We start from the raw sequence: 26928 nt of genomic DNA on the forward strand, positions 1-26928 counted from the left end.
TTCTTCCATTCAAGTACTGTATAACCAGATTATTCAACCTAAGCATGTTGCAAAGGATGTTCACTAGAATTCTAGTCCCATAAGATGCTTTGAGAAGAAACCATTAAATAAGCTGAAGAAAATCTCCTTAAGATCTTCTAGTTTCCAATGTGCATTAGTGTAGTAAAGCTTTAGCTTCACATAGTAAAACAAAAAACCAACCAAAAAAAAAAAAAAAACCCACTTGGTTTATTTCTCCAATTTATTTGATAACACTAAGTCATAAAGAATTAGTGATTCGTAAAACTTACTTTAGGAATCACTTTAGGATTGTTATTGTTGTAGGAACAGAAGCTGAATATTCAACAGAAATGAAACCACCGACTTAAATTAATCGATTTTATCATATAGAAAAGAAGAAACAGTAAATACTATGGTGAACTCTATCCCAGTATCAACGTGGTGGTTTGGCTAGGGCTAGAAGGTCACATTTTATTGATGTGTAGGTATCACAGTATTTGAAAGTAATTAATGACAATCAGGTATTAGACTTTGTATTAGGTCACATTTATTGATCAAAATGTGTTCTTGGAAATAATCTTTAAATATAATGGAATCTGCTGAGCATCTACTATTATATCCATTACCATGTTTAAAATTTTTCCTTTGGGAAGAATTAACAACACGTATAGTCCTATAAGTGATAGGCCCATGGAAATTAACATAAACCCTAAATAGCTTAGTTAGGAATTGAATCTAAGTCTCTCTGCCTCTGCCCTGTACTGTATCAGTTCAAAAGGCTTTACCAGGTGAGTCCTCAGAAAGGACCATCCAGGGCAATGCAGTTATAAGCAGATGTACAAATGAGTATTGCAGCCTAAGATCTTAGGCTTACTAATAGGAATATTTGAAGATTCACCTGGCAAAGTAAACAGACATGAAAACCATCAAAACTTAAAACCACTGACTACTGTGGAAAGAATATTTAGCACATCCCTATTTAAGTGTGCTTCATTTCAGTTTTTTCATTCTTTAACTCCAGGAATCATCAGTGACTTACCTCTGTTCATAGTTATGCTAGTCATTAAAACTAATTTACCCGGAAAGAAGTCAATAGGAGGTGAGACATAACGCTATTAGTACTGTATGGAATTTCTGAGCCAAAGATTTTCTCGTTGGTTTCACTGAACATGTTTTTGCTTTCACTTAGCTTTAAAAGAAAGTCAAACTGAACTGCCATTTGAGATTACAAAGAATGCACAAGACCCAATCTGGGAAGCTATGCTTAAAAATTAAAGGAAAATGTAACATAATCTAATTAATGCACCAGAGGCATTATTCACAAATGACTATTTTTAGAGAGAATCATTAAAGATGAATTTTTTAAAAAACTAATTTTTATATATGGGACCTTAAATATCACCTATGGCTCTCTTCAAATGACAGGTGATTAGTCTGTGCCTAACGTCCCTCCTTAATAATGAAAGAGGGTGAAACAAAAATTCAACATGTACTCTTACTCTGTCCCTTAAACAACCTGCTTTTTCTTTATCTACCCTTGGAGTAGAATCAAATTTCAACATAATCTAAGAAATACCATAATAAATCAATGAATATTCAAAGCAAAGTCAAGTTTAAAATCAATATATTTCAAGCATTTGCTTTTCTTTAAAAAAATTAACTTTCCACTGCACATGTTTACAAGACTTAAGACTGGAGAAAGGGTGAAAGTCTGTTAAGTCTAACACAGAACAGGATGGTAATTCTCCACTTTCCCTGAAAGCCCAGAAAGAATGACCCAAACTACTAATATTTACTACAAATATGCCCAAATCCAGTGATTTGACTACTAACTCTGGAAATGTTTGTAAGACTGTGAAGTGAAATAAAAAAATAAATATGCTCAATATTACAGAATATAAACAAAACTTTTTCTTTCTGAATTCTGAATACTCTATTAGGGTTGGGGTGTTTTCCCAAAAGGTAATGCAAATTTTTGTCTATACAGATATGTCTCGTGTTTTTTTTTCAAAATTATCTTATGACTGTGTAATGTTCCCAGTGTCATACATCCTATGATTGTAAATGAACTAGCACCATTTCAATAAGCTTCATAAAACAGTCTAGCTAAATACCCATGAACAAATCACACATGGTCAAAACAAAAATGTAATAAAAATATTTAGTGAAAAGACACATTTAACTCCCATTTATGGATTTTAAAAATACAAATAAAATTTTATCAATTTGATATTCAGCTTGTAACTGACTCAATACATAGCCTTGATTTATTTCCTAAAATCATACTGTAGCATCTTTTGAAAAATTAAATGCAACTTTATACCTTCAGTAATGTTAATAGAGGTAAATATTTAAACAGTATACTCATCCCTGGGTTTCTTAAAAAAACTGAAAAGTCTTAGTGAAGTTTAAAATTTTAATATTTATAAATTTAAAAAATTTTACACGTGCTGAATGGTAGCAGTGCTAACATTTTGTGACCATTAAACCACAAACTCACTGCATGGAGCTTCTTTCTTTGTACAGAGAACCAAATCATAATACCAGTATTTGCAATCTGTCATAATCTTATGTGGTAAAAAAGACACCACGCCAGGAAGCCTAGGCTCAGAACACACTTGAGGTCAGATCCCCATCAGGTACATGGTGCAGATGCAGTATTTTTAATTTCAGGTTAGGAAAATATGCTATTAGTACAAATCTGACAGCTCTTAATAGCTAAGAGGCCTAAGAATATATGCTGAAAAAGAAACAACAAATTCTCTCTACTGTTGGAAAGGCCTGGGAATAAGTGAAGTACAAACCCCAGTGGGTGAGGTGGATGAAAATGGTTTCTGATGTGAGTCTAAGAAGTCTAATGTGCCAGCTGCACCTCCCAAGCACCACTGAAGCGGTTGTGGAATATTTCAGTCTATCCAAAGTAGAGAGTGTTACAGGCCAGAAACAGATTACTTCATCCATCTTCTTTAAAAAAAGAATGGATGCCCATTATTAGGTATCTTTACCTGAACCAAATATATTCTTTGGCTAAGTATGTTATGGGTTCCCATTATCATCAATGAGGAATATTTCATACTTCTCACATCTAAATTTAAGTATTTAAAGTTCAGCTTACACCAGGGTACTTCAAATTAATTTGAGCTCAGCAACATACCTAATTTGGACATTTTTTAATTTTAGAAAATCAACTTCTGAAGAATTCTTAAATGTAGTGTTTTACCAAATCAGAGAATACCCACTTGTATTTTAAAATAATTTAAAACATTATTATATCCTCAAATCAGCTATGCTGTTTTGTATTAGAATTTATAGAAAATTATGTTAAAAAACTTACATCAAGTCAGTTCCTTATTCTGTTAAAAAAAAAAAACCACAAACACTAAGAAGTTCTGAGGTTCCTTCTGCTTTAACAGTTAATATTTTATTCAGGAACCAATAATGATAATTATCTGTCAGAGACAGCTAACTTATAAGGTCTAATGACAACCACCCCTAATGATGGAAGTGGCAAACAGAAACAAGTAAAACTGTTTTAAAAGGGTTTTTTAAGGGTTCAACTGACAGTGAATACTAGGATACTCAAGCCTGAAATCCTTGAAACTGAAAGCTAGTTCTCTTCAATACTTGAGGGATTCATATAAGTATTAACCGAAATGGGAAATATGGTGACATCAGAAAGACAAAGACTTGACGTCTTGGTAAAAGAGAAAATTCAATCAAAGACTGTAAGGGTAGTGTTAAATATTGCTGGCCGGGGGAGGGGGGAGTTATAATAATAGAGATGCTTGGTTGTGAAGTAAAAACTAAAAAAAAAAAAAAAAGAAAAAAAAAGAAAAAAAAAAAGTGTAACCATCATATCTGAACAGAGCAATGTAATGTAATTAGATACATGGTTTACAATGAAATAAGACTAAATTCTTAAAATTTGAAAACTACTGCAAAGTTGTTTTTTTTTTTTTTTAACATGTCATACTTTATACCAGACAAAAAAACTCAATGCAGTGATGTTAACATGCTCCCCCTGTCTTCCAAGAGATTAAGAGACAGCAAGGCAGAAAGACCGGGATAAATGTGTTGAGAAGGACACTGTCAAATACTGCCAAATAGTTTAGCTACCCAGGCAGCCACCTATCCAGAAGGACTGTAAAGACAAACTAATCTTTTTAACAGAGCTACAAAGAACACAGTTACAGGTGCTGTTACATGGATACAAATTGTGAAAGGACCAAGTCCCTAGTGATTGTGCGGCGGGACTCTGTAGAGACTCTGTTTGGGAAACAAATGGGAAAGGAAAATAAAAACAGAAATAAGTCAAATAAAGAATAAACTGAAAACTGTAAGTTAAAGGATACTATATATGAACAACAGAAATTTTGTAAAACACAAAATTCTAAAAATCCTATCTTCAACAGTGTTCCTTTAACATATTAAAAGGGGGGCAAAAATAATATTTTTGTTTTTAAAGCTTTTTAACAACTTAGTTTAATAATATGAACCAATTTACTGGAATTAAGCCAATGTTCTTTATATCCACTGGGCCAAGAGCATTAAAACAAAAACCCTCAAAACCAGAGCCAGGAAACACAGCCAAAGACAAAACTAGACAAAGTAAAACAAAGGACCCAAACTAAGCAAATATTCAACCAGGCAAACATACACAAACACCCTGAAAAGAAGTCTTAGCCATTACAATTAAAGTTGCTCCCCCATTACCTAGAAAATGGTGGGGGCTGTTTTTCCCATTTGCCACTAAACAACATTCTGGAGATACTGAAGTATCATTTGGTCCAATATGAAGTAAATCTCACTTTAACTGAAACTGATCTAATGAAACTGCAGTATTGTAATAACACCTGGGCCAATTCAACAGATACATTTCTGTCTATAGAAAAGTTATTAAATACTGATGCCTTTTTATTTAACAAGTCATTTCTTTCCTACTCATCTTTACTCTTAACAATTTGATTATAATTTTGTCATGGCCAGCAGACCCACCCAGTTAGTTGCATATTTCAGCATCCTTTGGCAAAGGGACTATATTACTTAACACACAGATATAACTACTGAGAAAGCATTAGGGAGCTGGGAAACATATAACACCAAGAACACTGCCACATCAGACTTCACGTTAAGGGGAGAAAAGAAGAAGAAATTAAAAAATAAATGCACTTGTTTGAAGTATTTTAAAAAATACAGTATGTGTATTTCATGAAGAGTGATGTTAGTTTTTTCCTACCTGTCTTTTAAGATATTTTTGTTCCACCTCAGTTGTTATTTAATAGTGATCGGATTAAGAGTAATGTTCCTTACAAAGTTACGGCCCCAGGCTTTGCATTCACTCGTGTCTATCGTCACATGCACTGGGTGGGTGTAATTTTGATGCTCCAGTTTTGTTAACTATAATTGTTAGTAGCACAGAGTCATACAAAGTTTTGCACAGCATCTCATGTGAAGGTGCATATACTATATGCAATTCAGATATCAACACTACATTCGAAGGACAGTTGAGCGTGTTCAAGAACACAGAAGGAGAAAGCCCACCCCTTGGAAGCACAGCTGCAGAGTGCGCCTGCACCACAGTCCTCTGTCATTGTGCTGTGGGATTTCTGACACTGAAGTAGGCAGAGTTTCATATGCTGCAGTTTATAAATTAGCTTACATTTCCATAATTTAAGCTGGCACATAGAATTAAGTGGAGCATGGCAGCAGTACAAAAGTCCTGATTAGAAAAGTCAAACTAGAGGATCTAAATAGGAATTTTTTAATCTCTTAAATTAAATTTACATGGCTCCTGTGAAATGAGGAGAATGTCCACTCTAGCATAATTATTGCCCCTAATGCCCCAATGTATAATAGTCTGTATGAATCAGTAATTCACATCCTTTAAAATAGTTATTGCTTAAGCAAGCCATTCAGAGTAGATTATTAGCCATGGCTACATGGCTGAAGAGATACATACTCAAAAAGTTAGACTACAAATGAATGAGCCTTTCATTTCACTCATAAACCCACATAAATACACGATCAAAAGGGCACCAGGTTCATAGCAGCTAACACCCTAAACCAACTCTGAAGCATCAAGACTTGATTTCTTACTAAAACAAATCTGCTCTTTTTTGTATTTTCTTCTTAAAATTAAGGCAATGAAATGGCTACAGTTCCTAAAGTTCTTTTTATGGAACAAAAATATACATGTATTTTCCTCCTTAAGTTCAGGCATCAGAGTATGATTAGAGACCTGCATTATACAAAACCTGCGACACCAGGGATGTTACAAAAAAGAAAGAGCGAGAGCGTGTGCTATAAGAAGCCAACAAACACCCGGTGTGTCTTCTTCCTGCTCAATTATAAACCTTATCATCAAAGGGAGGAAAAGTGTGAAAGCACAAAACCTCTTAGGAGTTTCCAATGTCTTCTGCATTGATTCAAAACTTTTGGGGTGGCAAAGGGGAGGGGCTTATTAAGATGAAGAATCCAAGGCCCAACATACAGAAATTATGACTCTGAGGATCTACAGTTGGACCCAAGAACTACCTTTTCAACCAGCTCCTTGAATGATGCAGGTGATCTATGGACAATATTTTGAGAAATAACAGGGAGCATATGTCCATCTAATATTTAATTTAACAAAAATTCTAAACTTTGGCTAGCCACCTAATGTTTTGATAAGGGGGGAAAGGCACTGAATATGCATTTCATGGTGCCATATCTGTTTGCACATATATGGAATTGAAAATCCTAAATCACCATTCAAAATCTACAAGACATATATGACATATTGTGGCTAACACCCAACAGCAGAAGCTGATTCAAAGTGACCTCTCCTGTTTCACTGCATTAAATATCAAACTTTCAGGCTCTCTGAAATCCAAAATGGCCAAGGAACTGAAGAACAGGACAAGACTCAAGTCAGCTTTTAGCAATTCAGTGCACTTTGCAGAAAGATCTAAATTATGCATAAAGTTTTGTTGTTTATTTTACACAAAGGAGACCACCAACATTTGCCATAAATTCTTCTAAACTCTTTAGGAAGGCCATCTTCTGCTTCCGATCCAGCGTAGGAGGAGTGCTGCTTGCAGTGAGTTTGTTGAAGGCATCTGCTAATCTCTGGTAAATAACTGGGTCTTGTTGACTTGACAGTAATGTTTCAACCAATTCAGAGTATTCAGCCTATTGAAGAGATAAAGTACACATAAGAACATTTATCTTCTTCAAATGTCACACAATAAATCACATCAGGTACTGCCTTGTGGAATTCTGAAAGCAGGGTATAACAGGTCTTTTCTCTTATATTAAAGTATAACTGTCATATAACATTATATTAGTTTATGTACATAATAACTCCATATTTAAATACATCGTGAAATGATCATGACAACTCTTTTTAATAGTTAACATTTACTGAAAGTTTATATTTCAAGTACTGTTCCAGTCATTTACATTCATAAATCACTTTTTATAACAATCCTATGAGGTAAGTACTGTTTATACTTCTGTTCCATAGATGAAGTTCTTACATACAGTGATAGAAATAATATGTCCAAGACTGCACTGCACCCCCCCCTTTTTTTTGATTGCACTGCTTTTACAGCAAGAATCCAGGCTGCTTGGCTCCAGAAGTCATGCAATTACCAACGTTGCTGTGTTCCTCTTCTCTGTTTTCCAAGCACATTTTTCATATTTATTTTGGATTTTATATATAACCTAAGTCTGCAACCTGACTTTCAACAGTTTTCCAGAGGTTTCTATAGACATCCTGTTGACTCAGTTCTGAGGACAGCAGAGTCACACAAGGCAGACAGGAGTTGTTTGTAAGGAGGTGGCATAGTGGGAGGACTGTATTTCAGTCCTTTCTCAAGGTGGAAGCAGGACACTTTGACCAAATGTGGCTCCAAACCAGTAATGGACCCAATGGCTCTGGGAGAAAGAGCATAAGAAACACAGGAACATGGGAGTGGGGTGGGGGTGTATGTGTAGAGATTCTGGTTCTAATGCCCTCTATATAAAGCCTTATATAGAGGAGTAGGTGTGGGGTTAAGGGACATTCAAACAAAACAGCTTTTCAAGAAAAAAGTAGACCTGACACTACTTTTCATTAGCTCCTTGGGATATCATAATAGACCAAATGGTGAAATGAAATGTTAATTACGTTTGGAAAGGAAGAGTAAGGCACAGTAGCCATCCTTGACCTACAAGCATGAAACCAGGATGGCCACCTGAAGTGCTCTATCCAAGGAACAGACCTCTCACAGAGGAGTAAGTATAAACTCAAATCATTTCCCAAAATGATAGCCCTTCTAGGGCCAGACCCAGCAAGATTTTATATTAGCCAAACCTAAAGCCCTGCTCTCCTTTCTACAATGTGTAAATTTTTTTTTTTAAGGCAACTGAAATGCAATGGCTTATATCTACAGGGAAAAGACACCTATCCTCTTACTAAGCAATAAGGAAGTAAGATGACAGCAAAAGGCCACAGACCTGAGGTAGGCACCATCTGCAGAAAGTAGTACCTACAGAACACAACAAGACCTGAAGTCCCAGAATAACTTCAGCTTGGGGTGCAGGTCGCATAGGAAGTCTATAAGGAGTCTTTAAGTAACATGAAAGGCCTCAAAATCCTATCTTTATTAAACAGGTAAATAAAATCAAACTCCAAGTGCCACTCACAGCAAATACTATGGACTCTAAACAAGGAAGGAAAGAAAAAAAAAAGCCAAAGCCTTTTTGTAATAACAATAATAAAGTAAATCACTTAGTCATAAGGGACATTTACATGTGCTTGGTGGTGGGGGTGGGGAAACCAAAAAAGGGGAAAGGAGTGTTGGGTAACTAAGGCAGCTGATGACCCAATATAGTTTTTCTCATATACCTGAAGGGACTGAAATATTGGAATCCTGGAATACTGAAACAGGGAAGAGATAGGTGAGCTAGCGTAACTTTTCTTCCATTATATTAACCCCCAGTGAATGAGTACTTCAGAGTCTTTAAAGGCTGAACAAAATAAAATGAAACAATATATTCTTTTCCATAGTGTAATATGAAGTAATACACTTTGAATACTGTGACAGAAAATACACACTGCTGATTTCCATGCTTTCCTAAGGCAGACTCCTCTGCGTCCATGGTCTTACTCCTCTGGTCTCCCTTGTACTATGAGTTCCTCAAGAACAAAAACCATGTCACTACTATTCGTTCAGGCTGATTCCTGGTTTCTAGCACTTGTTTAAGGAAAAGCTTAAGGGCAGCAATCAATGCAAAGGATGATTCACAACAGTGGAGAAAGGAAAAGAAGTCCTTATTAACTGACAGACCGTCAAATAAACACAGAAAGTCAGAAGTAACAAGGAAATAAATACAGCCTCACTGAAACAGAACGGAAGCAATGAGTCACAGATTCTCTAAGAACTACAAGTATTAAAGGCCCACTGTCTGTATGAATAATCTCCTTGCTAAAGAGTCCCATGAAAACACTTGTGTCCAGTACCTGATGCAAGCACACCAATGTGTAGAAAGCTTCACCGGCTGCAGTGGTCATCTCTGTGTTGTGCTTTTGCAAAACCAGCATATCAAAAACCAGCTGAAAGTATACAACATAAAACATCTAAATAAAAACATATGATTATCATACAGTCTTCCAGCCCCTCCCCATTCCAAAAAAAAAAAAAAAAAAAAGAGGGGTGGTAGTTGTTCTTATTTATTAAATAAATCTGAAAATTAAAGAAAAGTTTTTTATAAATCCAATCATAAAGGGGCTGTTACCTCTTGCTGTGATAAACGAAATCATCAAGTGACCAAATTCCCTGTTACTTTTAACCACTCTGATTTTCAAAAACACACAATAATAGCAGAGAATAATGTATTCAGGGAATTATAGCCAGAAAGCACAGTGAACAAAAAGTAATGATTTCCTGCTTTATGAATGATGTAAGCATTTCCTCATTTGAATGAAGATTTACATGCACTTTGGGGTGCAGGTCGCATAGGAAGTCTATAGAGTCTTTAAGTAACATGAAAGGCCTCAACATCCTATCTTTATTAAGACCATAATTATTAAATTAAGACCTTAATTATTAAAGCAGATTTTTTCACGACAGGCCACCCAAACCTCTTACCTTAAGAAAGTGCCGTGTTGCTAAAAAAAGAGGTGAATCTGTTTCTTGTGCTTTAGCACACTGTTCAGCTAACGGTGTCAAAGCTTCCAGGCAAAGCTGGCAAACCTCCGAACTCATTCTGATCATGAAGGTCAAGGACAAACTAGATATATTTGACTTTAATTAAAGATTAAAAAGTTATAGCTATTAGCAAATTCTAGGACTGAATACAGATAAGGGAGTAGGTTAGCGTGCAGTATGTCTATACACCATTATGTGAGAAAAGGTTTCCAGTGGTTCTGAATGGGAGCTGGACTATAGATTTCTAGTTTTTCTGATCAAGAGGACACAACTGATAAAAAATCTTACTTTTCTCTCCTATCCGGTAGCTAAGATCAGAGACTCAGCAACAGTATATGACATTACTAACTGGGGCTCTTAATGAAAAGAGTGACTTTGGGATCAGGCACCAAACACCTGTGGGATCTGTGAAAGGAGAACAAGGTGAGGCAAACTAACAAAAGAAACACAGAACTAAGATAGTTAGAGAGATGACTGCTTTCTAAAGAAATAAAACTAAAACACAAAAGAAATTTTTTAAAAAACACCAATTTAAAAAACTTCTTTAAGGTAAGATCTTTTTCCCCAAGTGACAAATGATAATGACGCTCAGTTAAAGGATATGATGTCATTCCTAGTTCTAAAGAGTACATCAGACTTTTAAAAAGATCTTCAGGAAGCTGTGGTATTTTTTCAGGAAAAATCTCACAGATAAATGTGATTAATTTGTAGTACTGATTACAAAGGGTTGGAAACTGAAAAATAAATATTATTTAGATGCTTACTAATATCTAATTTCTATACTCATTAATGCAGTAAATAAAGTAATAACTGACAAACTTTAAAGTACAATGATGTCTTGAAAACATATTCAATATATAGAAAACATGAAGACCAAATTAAATGTAAAAATAAATTATAATAAAGGGAATATTTTAGTATACAAAAGTAATACATAGTAGGAACAATTATCTTCTGGACAGTTAATAAAAGCTACAGCCAACTGCAGATAGCCTCTTTACCTTGAAAAGTAGACAAAACAGCCAAATTTCAAATTATTAAATGACCTATAATTAAAACCCTTTTGCAAATGTGTTTATTTGCATTCCAGAATGTTAGAGAAATACGAATTGTTAAGATTATGTATAGAATAGAATATTCACTCCTTCACACTTCCAAAAGTTGGCTGACAGTCCTGGAAAACTGAAGTAAAAAGCAGGCAATGTACACTTAATACACATCTAATTGTTTAACGGTCTATTTGATGAGAAAAAACTCTCAAAACCAAACCAAAAATCCTAAAAGAAAAGCAATATACAGAACTTACTAAACATCCCCCTACTACTAGTAGCTACATGAATACTTGGCTAACAGGGCTTCAGAATCCTCTCCTAAAAACATTTCTCAAGGAAAGAAGTATGTGGTCCCAGCCCACTGTGGGAATCTGGCAGAACCTCCTATTCTTAAACCCCAACTTTCAACCACTTCTCAACCTCTATCTTCTTCCTTCCCATGACTGACTTCTCTTTTCCTCTCCCACTCCAGCTTGTGTGAGCTCCAAACATGCGCACATGCACACACTTCCCATTTCCTTCCCATCCACATCTTTGTCCTCATCTTTACCCTCTATGACAACTCACAAAAGAGACTCTCCTCCCCTGTGGTACTTAAAGGAAGAAGAAAAGACGGACTCATCACCACTGATATTGACTGCTGAAACCAAGACACGCGGTTATCAGAACGTACACAAATTTAAAAACTGTGGTACTCTTGGTTTTTTACCATCCCACTTCTACATGGGGTGGAGAGAAAATGCCTTCTACAGCTCAATCCCTCACATCTGAGAATAATGTTCAGAAGTATCAGTGAATACCCCCAAACATATAACTTAAGTTGTCTAATGACAATTTAATGATGAGGGAATCAGAACTGCCAACATTAGAACTAAGTTTCTAAAAGAACTACTTTTTTCTGTCACTAATCATCAGTGAATGCAGGACTCTGGGCCATGATTAAATGAGGACATAAACTGCGCATTGAGCTGCATACAGGAGTGTGAATGACACACAATAGGAACTTAAAATTCTAGTTTTCGTGTGTACTTAACAGATAAACAGGTACTTATACCCCCTTCATGAAATCAGGTGTATTCTTGTCTAAAACATCTTAACTCCAAACATACACACTTTGGATGTTCACATTCACTGTCTTCAATTACCTTCAAAAGATCCTGTGACATCAGAGGCAGAATTAGGTTCACTCCATATAAAACAACATCAGCTGCAGACACAGACCTGTTTGCTGCTTGCCCTGGCTCATGTCCTCTGAACACTTCATCTATGGGGGGAGCGGGGAAAAAAAAGCTGTCTTAGAATTGCAACATCAATAAGCCAATAGAATTAGATATATTCTATCCTACTTTGCCCTGGGTCATCCTTTTATATTTTACTTTTTAAGATATCTGAGTACATGATGAGGATATGAGGATATTCTGTGTTTATGTTATTATTCTACAATGATAAAAGTAAAGTAAAACCTATTCCACTGACACACTATACCGTAAGTTAAACAAGTTCCACAATAATACTTATTTTATCTCCTAGCTGTATGAAATTTTTCTATGCTAAAAAGCTATGGGGGAAAACAAAGAAATTAAAATGTTACATGAAAAAAAAAGCAGTCAAAAATAACTACTGATATGAAAAAGGGTTATTATCCTTAATCTATTAAAAATATGCATATAGGGGCGCCTGGGTGGCTCAGTGGGTTAAGCCGCTGCCTTCGGCTCAGGTCATGATCTCGGGGTCCTGGGATCGAGTCCCGCATCGGGCTCTCTGCTCAGCAGGGAGCCTGCTTCCCTATCTCTCTCTCTCTCTGGCTGCCTCTCCGTCTACTTGTGATTGCTCTCTGTCAAATTAATAAATAAAAGCTTAAAAAAAAAAAAGCATATAAATTAAGAATCCTCCTAAGACCTAAATAAGTAAGTGAGCAAAATCCACAAACACCTAACAAAACCAGAAGCCCAGTGAAAAATAGTTCATTCGGGTGTCTGGGTACCTCAAGCTTGTAAGTGTCTACCTTTGGCTCAGGTCATGATCCCAGGGTCGTGGGATAGAGCCCCACACTGGGCTCCCTGCTCAGGGTGGAGTCTGCTTCTCCCTCTCCCTCCACCCCTCTCCCCTGCTTGTGCTCTGAGACTCACACTCTCTCAAACAAACAAATAATATCTTTTTACAAAGTTTAAAAAAAAAAAACCCAGTTCATTTTACTCATTAATGAAACAATGCAAATTATTAAAAGATACTACTTCTGATTCATTAAAAAGACTTTTAAATGTTGATACATTTCAATGTTGGTGAGGATACAGTATAACAGTTACCTTCAAAAGTAATTCATTAAAAGCCTATTGAGCACTGTATGTACTAAAGATATAATCAGAAATTCAGAAAGAGATTTGTCCACAGAAGCGGTTACTGCATTACCAGTTATAAGAGCAAAATCATACATATTCCAAATGTCCAGTATTAGGGAAATCAGGTTAAATTCCAAAACGTGGAACACCATGCAGCCATGAAAAATCTTAATGACAAGGAAAAGGCTAACAACACATTGACAAAAAAGGGCAGAATATAAAATTCTATTTAGAGTATGATCACAAAATTATACAAAATAACTAAAAGGGCAATGACCACAATGCCATTTCTATTTGACTCTAGATTATGTCAAAGAATGGATGATTTTTCTATCTCTGAACTTCAAAATTTTCTACTAAGAGCAAATTACTTGTATAACAAACAAAAAAGGTAAAGTCGGGCGCCTGGGTGGCTCAGTGGGTTAAGCCGCCGCCTTCGGCTCAGGTCATGATCTCAGGGTCCTGGGATCGAGTCCCGCATTGGGCTCTCTGCTCAGCGGGGAGCCTGCTTCCTCCTCTCTCTCTGCCTGCCTCTCTGCCTACCTGTGATCTCTCTCTGTCGAATAAATAAATAAAATCTTTAATTAAAAAAAAAAAAAAGGCAAAGTCAGGTTTTAAAAAAAAAAGGCATTTCTACTTAAAAATGACTTTTTCCAGCCTGTGACCTTCTTCCCTAGGAGTCTCCTTTCCAGTTGGAAAAATGGCATGTTCTGAAGCCAGGCACTGGTGAACCTCAACTACATCTAGCAGGAAACCTGTGCCTGCTCTGGAGCCCTGGGAAGCTGATCCTCAAACTCCTACCCAACTCCCAGGGCTTGCTCCTAAAAGATAGGGCTCTCAGGACTATATAAAACATCCTGCCTTGTGCTTGGTGGGACACAGCTCTCCAGCCACAAGCTTTCCTAAGGATTAAAGAATATAGAGCAGAAGCCCATTTCCACTTATGCTTTTAATCTCCAACCTACAATATAAGTTGTATTTCATAATATTTAATGTATTTTCTATTTTATCTCAATTATATTTATTTTTAAAATAATTACTTAAATTATCACTTTCCTTTTTGTCACCTATTTTATCAGCTAATGCTGTTTCTTTTCATCTTTTTGACTTTTTATTGTGAAAATCTGCCATTCATCTATATAATATGTTCTTAGAATGGCAGACTGCACCACAAACTGGTAACTGGGATGCCTTTTCCCTCTCCACAACGTGTAAGAGCCCTCCCAACCCTTTCAATACAAGCTCTTAACTTTGAGTCAGACTCCTCAGAGCACAGGGTTCTTGACCTAGGGCTTTATAGCCCTGGAAAGTCTATAGCTTAGTTCCTAATAGTTCACAACCAACTATTAACCTTCGGTAAAGCTCTGAGGCTGACGTAACATACACTTTTTAAGGGAAAGGCTCAGTAACTACTTCAGATTTTAAAGGAACATGTGCTCTAGAAAAGGTTAAGAACTCTTGGATGGAGAAGCGTCAACCTGAACAAATCAGAAAACATAGGAATGACACTTGGTGAGAGGCTGGGCCTAGACACAGACGGGCAGCTGAGGCTTTGGTATAGAAAGAATTCACTGAGGGGAAGTGCAGGATAGTGCTTCTTTCCTAGATACGCCTTATTAACTGTGAAGGAGAGTAAACCCTCTGGACTGTAAAACTGGTAGTGCTTGGGTAGGGGCAGACATTACAAAAACCTATTGTTCAGGGAATAAGGAAAATAAATTAATAAAGGAAACAGAGAAGGAAGAATCTCAAGTACTGGGTTAAAGTGGAATGTCACAGCACCCAACTCAGAAAGAGAATCTTACAAGGATATCAGAAGTGTCCACAATTGTGAATATCTGCACAAAGTATGAAAGAAGGCCCTAGACAGGATTCATTTTTCTCTAAGAAAACAAGATCCCTTGGGTTTTAAGGCAAGGTTGGCAGTGGGTTAAGAGGCAAGTGAAGGAAAACTATGTAAATAAGTGATGTTTCAATTAGTAATGAAGTTCTTCCCTGTAATAACAACTTGCTTTTAATCTTCTGGTTGCGGGGAACAATGCTAGGCACCATGATACTTTGCAGCTTTTGAAGACACTTCAAAAAGCATTTATTACATACCCACTTTAGCAGAATAAATGAAGAAGGCTAATTGACTTTCCCAAGGTCAGGCTGTCTGTGAGACCCTAAGTTAAGTCTTCCAAGTATGGCCTTTCAGCTCCAGAATTCAGTGTTACTCATCCCAACAAGGATTCTAAACCAAGCTGCGATCTGGAAAGTGCTACAATTTTGGCTGATAGCTACCAAAAGGGAGTGATTTGGTCAATAAATATAACGCCAGAGTACTAGTGTGGCTCAGTCGGTTAAGCAGCTGTCTTCGGCTCAGATCATGATCCCAGGGTCCTGGGATCAAGCTCCACATCAGGCTCCCTGCTTAGTGGGAAGTCATCTTCTACCTCTGCCCCATTTCACCCCTGCTCATGTTCACTCACACACACAGTCTCTCCCTCTCAAATAAATAAAATCTTAAAAAATAAATAAATAAAGCATACCTCAGAAAAGACTGGCCTCTGGCATCCCATTCAGATGCTAGGATGTGAATCCCAGTCCTGCAACTTACTAGCTATTGATCTGCAGGCAAATGACATGACTTTCTCTGTGCCTGTTTCCTCATCAACAAAATGAGTGTAACAATGATACTTATTTCTTGCCTTTGTGATATAAACAGTGCTTAGCATTTTTAAGAACCTAATAAATACAAGATGATTACTATTATTCCTATAAAGGAAGCACCAAGCAGGTGCTTCAACCAAAAAGACCGACTTTCATGATTTTATAAACTGAATTTTCTCATAAAATTTCACTTAAAAATATTCCTTTGCTTAAAAAAAAACAATAAAAAATAAAAATTTAAAACCATTACACTGCATCTTACCTGTATCACTGAAATCTATGAATTCTTTTGATAGAAGGTTAGTAAGAAGTTCCATAATGAGAAGCAGGTCTTGGTATTGTTCTTCCTCTGCTGTAACATCTATTCTTTGTCGCCCTAAGTTATTCTTAGAATATACTTGCAGCAAAGTAAGGCAGGCTTCATATAGGTTCATAGCTTTGGACTGTAAGAGAATGTGCATAAATTACACTACTAAGAAGAACTTAGTTTGGAAAAAATATAAGCCCTAAAAGAAACTATAATCTAACAAATTTACTCTGAATCCCAAGAGTAGCTCAAATACTTGTTTTAAACTATTATAAAACATTAAGAAAAATGAAAAAGCATACATTAAAGATTGCAGTTGTATTTTAAAAATTAGCAGTTTCTAATAAAATCTGACATCCTTTTTTGTTGTTGTTGTTCATTTCATAACACATACTAGAGAGATAATAATATTTTGGCAGCAGAACTGCTGTACTTTTGCTGTTTCAATTTCTTACATAACATTATTTTAAGATTTAACACTGTTTAACTTGCAAAAGCAGAGAGTACCAAACAGTAATCTTAAACATCAGAATAAATGGCAATGGCCTGCCCTCTCAGTCATGCATCTGTGACTGATTTGTAATATTTATAAAATGAAATCTTACTTTTGAGCAGGTGTCTTTGATCTAGCAAAAAAATGTACAAATCAGGAACCCATTATGAAATGGTTTAAAACAAGATTTATACTAATCTGCAGGCAATTACAAATATATTCCTTTAAGACAGTTTTAAAACAGCTTTCCAAATAACTTCTAAGGATTAAAAAATGCACCTTTGCTTACTGATCATAAAAGAATTCAGTGTCTAAATATCCATTTGATTTATAAAGCAAAGACACAAATTGCCACTTAAAATTTTAAGCTTTAGAGTTTCAACAGACAGAAACTGATTAAATTTTTCTACTATTGTCTTATCAAATATTCCTCATTTGGTTGAGTTTGACAGAATAACATATTATATAAAAAATTACTTATTACTAACAGTATTAGGTCAGTAATTTATATTCCTTCAATAAGCCTTCCTCTGAATTCTGAGTTCTTCTGGAAAATTCTGAAGTCTTTTTGAAAACTCTTTTGGAGGCACAAAAATATTTCAGATAGTATTCACTGAATTTAAAGTAAAGTATCTGTTATTTTGTTATACTTTAAGGAGTTCTAATCCTAAAGGGATAAAATTAGAAAGCACTTACCTCTCCAAGATAGCATATCTGTTTATGTGCAACTTCAACAAAAACTTCTATTATGAGATTGACAGTCTCTGGGGTATTTTTGTAAACTTCCATCAATCCAATGCAATTGGTAAGGAAGTCCATCAAAAAATTAAAAAGAATTGCTACATTGTCAATCTGGGTAGCCTCAGCAATGCCACAAAGGGCCTCCAGTGTGGCGGTGATTTCCTGCTTGACTTCCTCTTGTTGACACATCTGCTGAAAGTTTTCTTGATTTATCACTCTTAAGAATCGCTGCTGAAGTGGCTGAAGAACCTATCAATGATAGTAAAACACAATTTTCTAAAGTTTAATTCACATGTTTCATTTATTTCAACTTTATTTCCTCAACTTGGATAAATACTCACTTTATAAAGCATTACAAACTGTACCATGTTACATTCTCCATTTAAAAGACTTTATTTATTTTGCAGAGAAAGAGAGCATGTGTGTGCATGTGCAAGTAGGGGTAGGGGAGGAGAGGGAGACAATCTTAAGCACAGAGCCCAACAAGGGGCTTCATCACACGACCGTGAGATTATGACCTGAGCCAAAATGAAGATACATACTCAACTGACTAAGGCACTCAGGGATCCCAACATTCCCCATTTTGAGGGTCATCATAAATTCTGGCCTACATAAAGAAATAACAGTGCACTAGTCATTAGGGAAATGGGTATCAAAACCACAATATGATATCACCTCGTTCATTTTAGAATGGCCATCATCAAAAGGACAAGAGATAAATGCCAGCAAGGATGTGGAGAAAAGGGGATCCCAGGGCACTACTAATGGGGATGGTAAACTGGTGCCGCCCACTATGGCAAATAGTATGGAGGACCCTCAAAAAATTAAAAACAGAATTACCACATGACCCAGTAATTTCACTTCTGGATATGTATCCAAAGGAAATAAAAACAGCAACTTGAGAAGACATCTGTACCCCCACATTCACTGTAGCATTATTTACAATTCCCAAGACCTGGAAACAACCTGAGTGTCCGTCAATGGATGAATGGATAAAGAGTTATGGTACATATGCAACGGAATACTGAGCCATAAAAAATGGTAAATCCTACCATTTGCAACCATATGGATGAACCTTGAGGGTGTATCTTAAGTAACTCAGACAAAGGAAAATACCATATGATCTTACTTACAATGAGGAATTTTAATAAAATAGTAAAATAAAGTAACAAAAAATTCCAACTTTCAGAAAAAGATTTGTTAAAAAAAATGTTCTGTAAAAAAGAAACAGACTTGTAGTTACTAGAGGTGGAGGTGGAGGGGAATAGTTGTAAGAATAAGTAAGTACTAGAAGTGTAATGTACAACATGATGACTACAGTTAATACATATTATTATGCTGTATGATATATATGAAAATGCTTAAAAGAGTTCTCATCACAAGAAAAAAATTTTTTTTTGTTTTTTCTTTTTATTGTATCTATATGAGATGATGGGTGTTGACTAAACTTCTTATGGAAATTACTTCACAATATATGTAAGTCAAACCACTTCCTGAAGTAATTTAGTTTCCAACAACCGCCAATCACAGAACATGACTTAGTCAATGCCATTCACAGAATTCTGTCACGAACATCTCTTTCTAATTCGTTAACTGCCCCCACCCCCAAAGATTAAATTTAAGTCTCCAAAGGGCCAGAGAGTAAATACAGACTTCGCAGAACATGTCATCTCTGGCCCAATTATCCAATTACAATTGTACAATAGTACAGAAGCAGCCGGAGATACAAATGTAAACAATTGAACATGACTGAGTTTCAATAAAACTTTATTTACAAAGTGAAAGCAGGCCAGATTTGGTCTGGTTTGGTGGGTTCCAATTTGCCTCTGTTTTACAGGTCAAATCCAACATACACCTCTTGCCTGTTTTTCTCTTTTCTAACTCCTCTTAGCAGAGAACATAACTTCAGATAATCAGTCCTGTCCTGAGTGAAAATGTATATTTATGAAGATATCTTAATTCTATTTAAAGCTATATATATGAGAGCACAATTATTTAAATTCTGGTCTGAAGTCTAATTCTGTTACTGTGTCCCTTCTCAGACATTAAGAGCATTCTAGTCACAAGGACTACAGGCCATCCACCTACATAAACTGGTTAACTCTTGGTTCCTGATTTAAAGCTAATTTACATAAGGCAATGTGTCCACAGTGGTTATTGGTTGAATTATGTACTCCCCTCAAACTGACATGTTGAAGTCCAAACCCCAAGTACCTCAAAAAGAGGCCTTATTTAGAAACAGGGATGGTGCAGATATAAGTAAATTAAGAAGAGATGATTAGGGTGGGCCTCTGATTCAGTATGACTGGTATCTTTACACAGACATGCACACATGGAGAACGTCATGTGAAGATGAAGACAGAGATTATGATGATGCTTCTACAAAGTAAGGAATGCCAAAGACGGCCAGAAACCACCAGAAATTTGGGGAGAGGCCTGGAACAGCTTCTCCCTCACAACCTTCAAAAGGAACCAATCCTACCAACACCCTGATCTTGGATTTCTGGTCTATAGACAATAAATTTCTGTTTTTACACCACTAAATTTGTGGTATTTTGTTGCGGCAGTGCTAGCAAACTAATATGTGGTTAATTTGCATCTCCACATTCAAAACAAGGGGCTATTTCACTGATTTTTTAGGCTTTCATTTGAGTTGTGGGCAAAATGTGCCCAAACCACAAAATACTTAGTACTATTCAAAGTTTTCATGAATGCAGATATGGACAAATTGTTAGATGATATTTGTAAAAATAATAACCTTCAACCTATTCATTATAAGGGAAAAGTATCAAAAAAAGGTATAACTGATATATTTATGTCCCCACAGAGTATTTTACAGCAACACACAGGGAAAGATATAAGAGGATGCTATCAAAATAAAGGGAACTATTACCTCTGTCCAATACTGCTGTTTGGTTTCTGTGTCCATATGTGCAAAACCTCCCAAAACAAGAGCCTTCATTAATGTCCTCTGCACAGGACTTGACAAGAAATTCAGAGGTGGGCTTCGGCTTGCAAACTGCTTAGCTAAGTTCCACCAGTTTTCACACTGGATTACTAAGTTTGCCCTACAGGCAGAAAGAACAAAACACAAGACGCATTACTTACATCATATGTATACTAAGCAAACAAAAATGGAAGGTAACCAAATTTAATTAGTTATTGAAGTACAGTATAATAAACTTGGTATAGAATTTGGAGTCACACAATTTTGCGCTCAAATCCCATTAGTTATTTGATACTGTAAAATTTATTTACTCTCCTTAGTTTCCACATCTATGACATAGGAATAACAATAATAATAGACCTAATTCTCATGGTTGAGACTAATACAATAATTAAATAAAATACTGTAGTTGAAATGCTTGGAACAATACCTAGTAAATTACAAGAAACTCAATTAAGTAAGAGTTAGTCAATGCCAGGAGTAGTACAATCACATTCTTATGTAGTAAGAAAAATGAGAAACTCTTCCAGAGTTGTTGCAAAATAATTAAATTATCAAGTTTTTCTTATCTTTAAAATGGAACAGGATACCTGAAAAAATTAAACGAGATTATTCTGTATTAGTGTTTTTAAAACTATAAATTACTGAATTAAACATGTTTCTCATAAGATTCTTTAATGCCAAATCCCTGAATAGTCAACACAATCCTCAACTGTAACATGCGAAAGCTGTATTTGCACTTACAGCAATAATAATAATAATAATAATAATTATATATATATATTACACTGCTCCAAAATGCAAGGCCTATCTGGACTTTAGGACCAGGTAACTGCCACGTGAAAGACTACAGACAACAGACACACAGTCTTCCTCCTATAATCAGCTCACCTTTCTCTTCTTTCCACCAAAGTGACAAGGAGCTGCACAGTGTCATTTGCAAGGTCCTGCTCACTACTCCACACTGAGAGGTTACTGATGACTTTTTGTAAGAGGTAGCCAATAATCCACTGAGAACCTTCTGTATCTGCCCCAAATGCTGTACTGAATGGCAGACTTATCTTAAGAGAGAAAACAAAATTTTTAAAGTCAGAAAGAAAGATCATCTTCAAAAGAAATCCACTGAAAAGTCAAACTGAAATTAGCATCTAAATCTGAAGTACTACTTATATCAATTTTAAATGTATTCATTTCTATTAAGTCCAAAAAAGACATACTCAATCCACTTAATCTTCCAATGTGATTTTCCCATCAACTTTACTTTCATATTAATACACCAAAATGATATTTACACCAAATACAAAGAACATAAATTAATCCATTCCCAATAGTAATCTGTAAATTAATACAGTTAAAATAAGCTGAATCAAATGATGTGCTCTAAGAAAGTTATTAAAATTGCATGCCATTCATATGGTTCTCTTCAATGTGGAAGATGTTCAGCTCTTAATTTTATGTTGATGAGAAAATCACCAAGAAAATTGTTATCATCATAAATCCAAACGAAGTCAGTTTTACATTCTGACCTGATCATATAGTTTCTCATCCACCAGGAGGTAAGTCTTTGCCCAGCGTTTAAGAAACCAAACAATATCTTTGCCCATTTGAGGGCTTAGTAGATGAGTGAGATCTGCTCTTATTGCTCGAGATTCAACTTCTGAAACTCTCAGAACAGCAGATAACAGCCTGTAGGTATAAAAAAGAAGTCATTTATTCTTTTATTTATTGACTGTCTAATCTTGTTTTTTTCTTAAAAGTCCTTTTTCTGTTTCTCAACTCTCTGAATTTAGGCCAGGCTACACTTGAAATTTTTGTCAACTGTGTTGTATATAAAGGCCCTGTTTTACTGCTGACCTTTCAGGAAGCAAGAAACAAGACAAAGTGAAGAGTCATGGATAGAGACAACCTTCTGTGCAAGTCGTACTGCATGTGCAAGTCTCAGTGTTACCATCTAAAGATGTTTTTCACATTCAAAATGGAGAAATACATAAAATTAAAAGTTCAGAGTAAATGCTAAATTCTTCAGCACTTTATCACTACTCAAACCTCCCATGGGTTAGCGCTGTTTTTATACATTTGTCATTTTATGGTAGAGGATCTGGAAATCGACTTATCTAAAACACTTTGAATGCTGAATCTTGTCTCTAAATCCAATAGTCCTAAATACTTCCTAACAAAAACTTGATTCTTAATGGTATTTTAAAATAAAAGTCTTGCTAAAAAAATTTATCTCTGTAATGATGTGCTCTAAGAAAGTGTCATCTCCTACACTACATAATTCATATGGTTATATGGTTTCAATAAAAGAGCATGATCTGCAGTTAAGTTGGAAAGTCTTCGTTCTGGAGGTGGGAGTAGGAGAGAACATAATCAGAAGTGATATATATTTAACTTGACTTTAGCTAAAACACAAAGAAGGAAAGGGTGTAACTGAAAGAATCCATTTAAAAATCATTTTATGACTATCTGTGCCAAAGCAGAGATTCTAATCACCTGAAGTTGGGCTTCTGCTACTTTTCCTTACTGTTCTTCTCAAGATGACTGAAATTATCTCCTTGTAATGAAATCTTATATTTCAGTTCTTTATCCAACTGGATGTCTCCAAAGTACTAGCTACTATTTATCACTCCATCCTTTTGATATAATTTCTTTCCTTGCACCAAACCAGTAGTTTTTAAGTTTCTACCCCCAGAACATCTTTTTCCCTATATATTACCTACTCCCTATACCAAGAATTTCAATTTAGGGTGGATATGAACAAAATACCCCATGACTTCACAATACATTTAAGTCGATGTACCAGATTATTCTCATAAGAATGAATGGTTTTAAATAATAAAACTTGCAGCCTAGCAGAATTTGAATTAAATAATTACAGTAACTTTCTAAATTATAAACAAGAATTTATTTATCAGTGTTCTTTCTGATACCCACCATCATCCATTTGAAAAATAAACACATTTTTCTTTAACAGTTAGAAACTTTACATTGTTTCTTTTTCCTCAAATTTTTTTTCTCCTTAAATTTTCATTTCAATTTCATTTTCCCAGATTATCTTAATATATTTTTATACTCATTTACTGCTCACACCATTTAATTATCTGAAACAAGTATGTCTGGTTATTGAAATAGAATTTAAAAATATTCTCAGTGATCATAAGACTATTTTTAAAACATCTTTTGAATTATCTATCGATGTAATACTAATACACAATTGAGCAAAGTACAACACAAATTTAAACAAATTATTAAATGTAAAAATAAAATTTTATGCATTTGTAATTGAAATTAATGTAGCAGGATTTTGTTTTTCCAAATGAGTCCATATATCTGAAAAAATACTATGTCTTGCTAGAATAAGACAGAGCTGAACATAATTTGATTTGAATCTGATTTCATTTAAATAGAAACAGTGGGAAAATCTATTCACATAAATGGAAAGCATTTTTAAAATAACAGGGTTCCTTAATTATTTGAACTTCTTCCAAGTTATATGCCAAAAATCACAGAAATCCACCATCAAAAATTACTTTTAACAATCTGTTAACTGACAACCTGATTCCTTCAATGTCATTTAATGCAAAGGGCTGAAAACCTTCTGACTTGTAAAATTACTGGTTCTCTATTCCTCAGTCATTCACTCCCAACACCATACTATTTGGAACTGTCCCTTTATTTGGCACTCTGCACATTTTTACATATCTGCCTATCCATTATGATAAGATTCAGAATGAATAAGAGCTTTTGCCTTTCTTTTGTAAAGCGGGAGCAAGGTAAAGAAGAGTAGCACAGGCAGTTCGCTGAGGCTCCCCTGGAACCCTTCCTATATCCTCACCACTGTACCCCATGGGGTTTCTTCTGAAAGAACCATCTGCCTCTTTCACCTACTAATGGAAATGCTGCCTAACCTACCTTGTCATCCTTTAAATCCGTTTTCCACAGTATAATCTTACTACTATGGTTTGATCACTTCACCTCCCTATTTCCAATCTTTCTCACGCAATACAAAGACCATCCCTACTTCTCCATCTCCACAAAGACCTTTTCCCTCTACGTTTACATGTAAGCAACAACAAAATGCCTCCTGCTTCACACCACACTCTCACTTCCAGGTCTCTGCCTAGGCTACTGTCACTGCCTGGAATACTCTTCACCTTCTGCTGTATGCTGCACTCCTATTCAACCCTCAACTATCAGGTTAAATGCCATCTTTCCCAAAAGCACCCCTTAATTCTTCCCCTAGTAAGAGGTTAGGTAAACCTTGGTGCTCCTCTATCACTCTTATCAGACTTCTACTGTATCCTTGGATCGTGGCACATAGGGGAGTTGAACTGATAAAAATGTCACATTTTTTTCATTAAAGTATAGTGGACACACAATGTTACACTCAAATATTTTTTAATTGTTGATAGTTTAAACTCCTAATCTTACTTTAATTCTTAAGTAAGCTATCTAAACATTGTATTTCAGACAGCACTCACACTTTCCAATACTTTACAAATTAATCTTGGATTACCTTTTCAGTTTATAAACCAAAAGTCAGCAAAATGGGTCCAAGAAAGCTCTCTTTAACTTCCTGCAACATTTACTCTAATCTGGATCACCATCATCTTTGCCTTGGATTACTTCAATTAGCCTCTTCACTAGTCCCCCTGCTTCCATTTTTGTCACTCGTAGTTTACTCTCAAGGTAGCAGAGTAACCTTTTAAACATTCTCTGTTCAAAACCCTACAATAGCACCCCACTTCATTCAGAGCAAAGGCTAAAGACTTTATCTGATTTCCCTCTATTTTCCCTTCTATTTCCATTTTCTGACAAAATTCCATCTCACTCTGCTCAACCCACAATGGCAGTTCCAACTGTTGCCTGATTATGCCAGGCATGCCACAGGGCCTTTGTATTAGCAGTTAGTTCACTCTGCCTGGAATGCTCTTCCCTAGGACATCATGGCCTCATCCCTACCACCCTCAAGTCTTTGCTCACAAGTCACCTTCTAAATAAAGCCTATACTGATCACAACATTAAAAATTATAGAAATCTCTGAAATCAGCACTCCTGATTCTCCTAATCCTGTTCAGTTTTTTATCCCACAGTCTTATGGTCTTCTAACACACCATATGATTTATTTATTATCTTTCCCCTATAAAGAGCTTTAGAAGGGGATTGATTTTTGTCGGTTTTGGTCACTAATGTATCCCAAATGCCTAGAACAGTACTTGGTACATATTAGGTAATCAATAATTATTTGTTAAAGGATAAATTCTTCAAGAAATGTGAACTTTTTTTAGTCAAACTAGTAGTGTTTCTCTCATATAGCCTTCAATTTCAAATTAATTCTTTGGACTGGAGAAGACAATTTTTGTTTCCAACCCTCATCTCAACCCTCCATAGTCTGTGCTCTCAGATAAAAAAATGTTTTGCTCCCACACTGATACCTGAGACTTGCAAAAATTGAAAAAGCACTGAAAATACAAGGAAAGCATTCCTGATGGTACTGCCGAGGCAAGAAATGTGACAAAGAATATAATATGACAGCACCCTGAAATGAACTGCCTTTGAAATTAACATTTGCCATGAATCAAGCCAAAGCAAAAGTGATGATTTCCACAAGCACCTAATCTAATGCATATAGTAATCCCATAAAGAATAAAACTTTTTCCATAGAGCATTGATATTTTATTTCAAACAAGAGAATAAAACAATAAAGGAAATAAATTCTCAAACATTTCCTTGATATTAACTTAATAGTTCATTTTTTTTAAAAAAAATCACTTTCTACTGCACAGGCATAAATGATATCCATGTATTTTTGCATTAAAAATAAAAAGATGAGGGGGACAGCACCCTGCTTGAGTTACCGATTTTGCAACTGGCAAAAACCAATGTTATTCCATTATTGATATTTCTGCCTGAAACCTAAATTTAAAGATACTGAAATCCAAAATGCTGTTTCAAATCCCCTTTTAGGAGAATATTTGTCTAGGTGTATCCCTCCTAATTTCACCATTAAAAAGTAATGAAAATTTTGCCACTACTAATAGGAAGATCGAAGTCAATTCTCATCTAGGCACACTACTGTCTTCTAACTTCACCTGACAGGACTCTCAAGTTTCACATATTCAGGACAGCTATTTCTGTTTTATAAAGTAAGAATCTTGGTTTTCCTTAAGAAAGCCACTGAAATGTAGTTTTAGCTTTATCAACAAAAAAATGCTTGTTAATATT

General features: G+C 35.5%; 1 protein-coding gene across 1 annotated transcript in view; it reads right to left on the bottom strand.

The window, feature by feature from the left end:
* Nucleotides 1–2147: 2147 nt before the first annotated feature.
* Nucleotides 2148–26928, bottom strand: part of XPO4 (exportin 4) — a 123720-nt gene continuing 98939 nt past the window's right edge. Inside the window, exons 14-23 of the mRNA XM_082701674.1 lie at nt 22230–22389; nt 21595–21764; nt 20650–20824; nt 17712–18005; nt 16478–16658; nt 12370–12488; nt 10775–10906; nt 10113–10229; nt 9485–9577; nt 2148–7170 (exon numbers count right to left, since the gene is read on the bottom strand). Coding sequence (XP_082557800.1) covers nt 6973–7170; nt 9485–9577; nt 10113–10229; nt 10775–10906; nt 12370–12488; nt 16478–16658; nt 17712–18005; nt 20650–20824; nt 21595–21764; nt 22230–22389 — 1639 coding nt within the window. The 3' untranslated portion in view covers nt 2148–6972. The remainder of the gene's footprint in view (nt 7171–9484; nt 9578–10112; nt 10230–10774; nt 10907–12369; nt 12489–16477; nt 16659–17711; nt 18006–20649; nt 20825–21594; nt 21765–22229; nt 22390–26928) is intronic.

Source organism: Mustela nivalis (assembly GCF_964662115.1).
Source record: "Mustela nivalis genome assembly, chromosome: 15".
Taxonomy (NCBI): Eukaryota; Metazoa; Chordata; class Mammalia; order Carnivora; family Mustelidae; genus Mustela; species Mustela nivalis.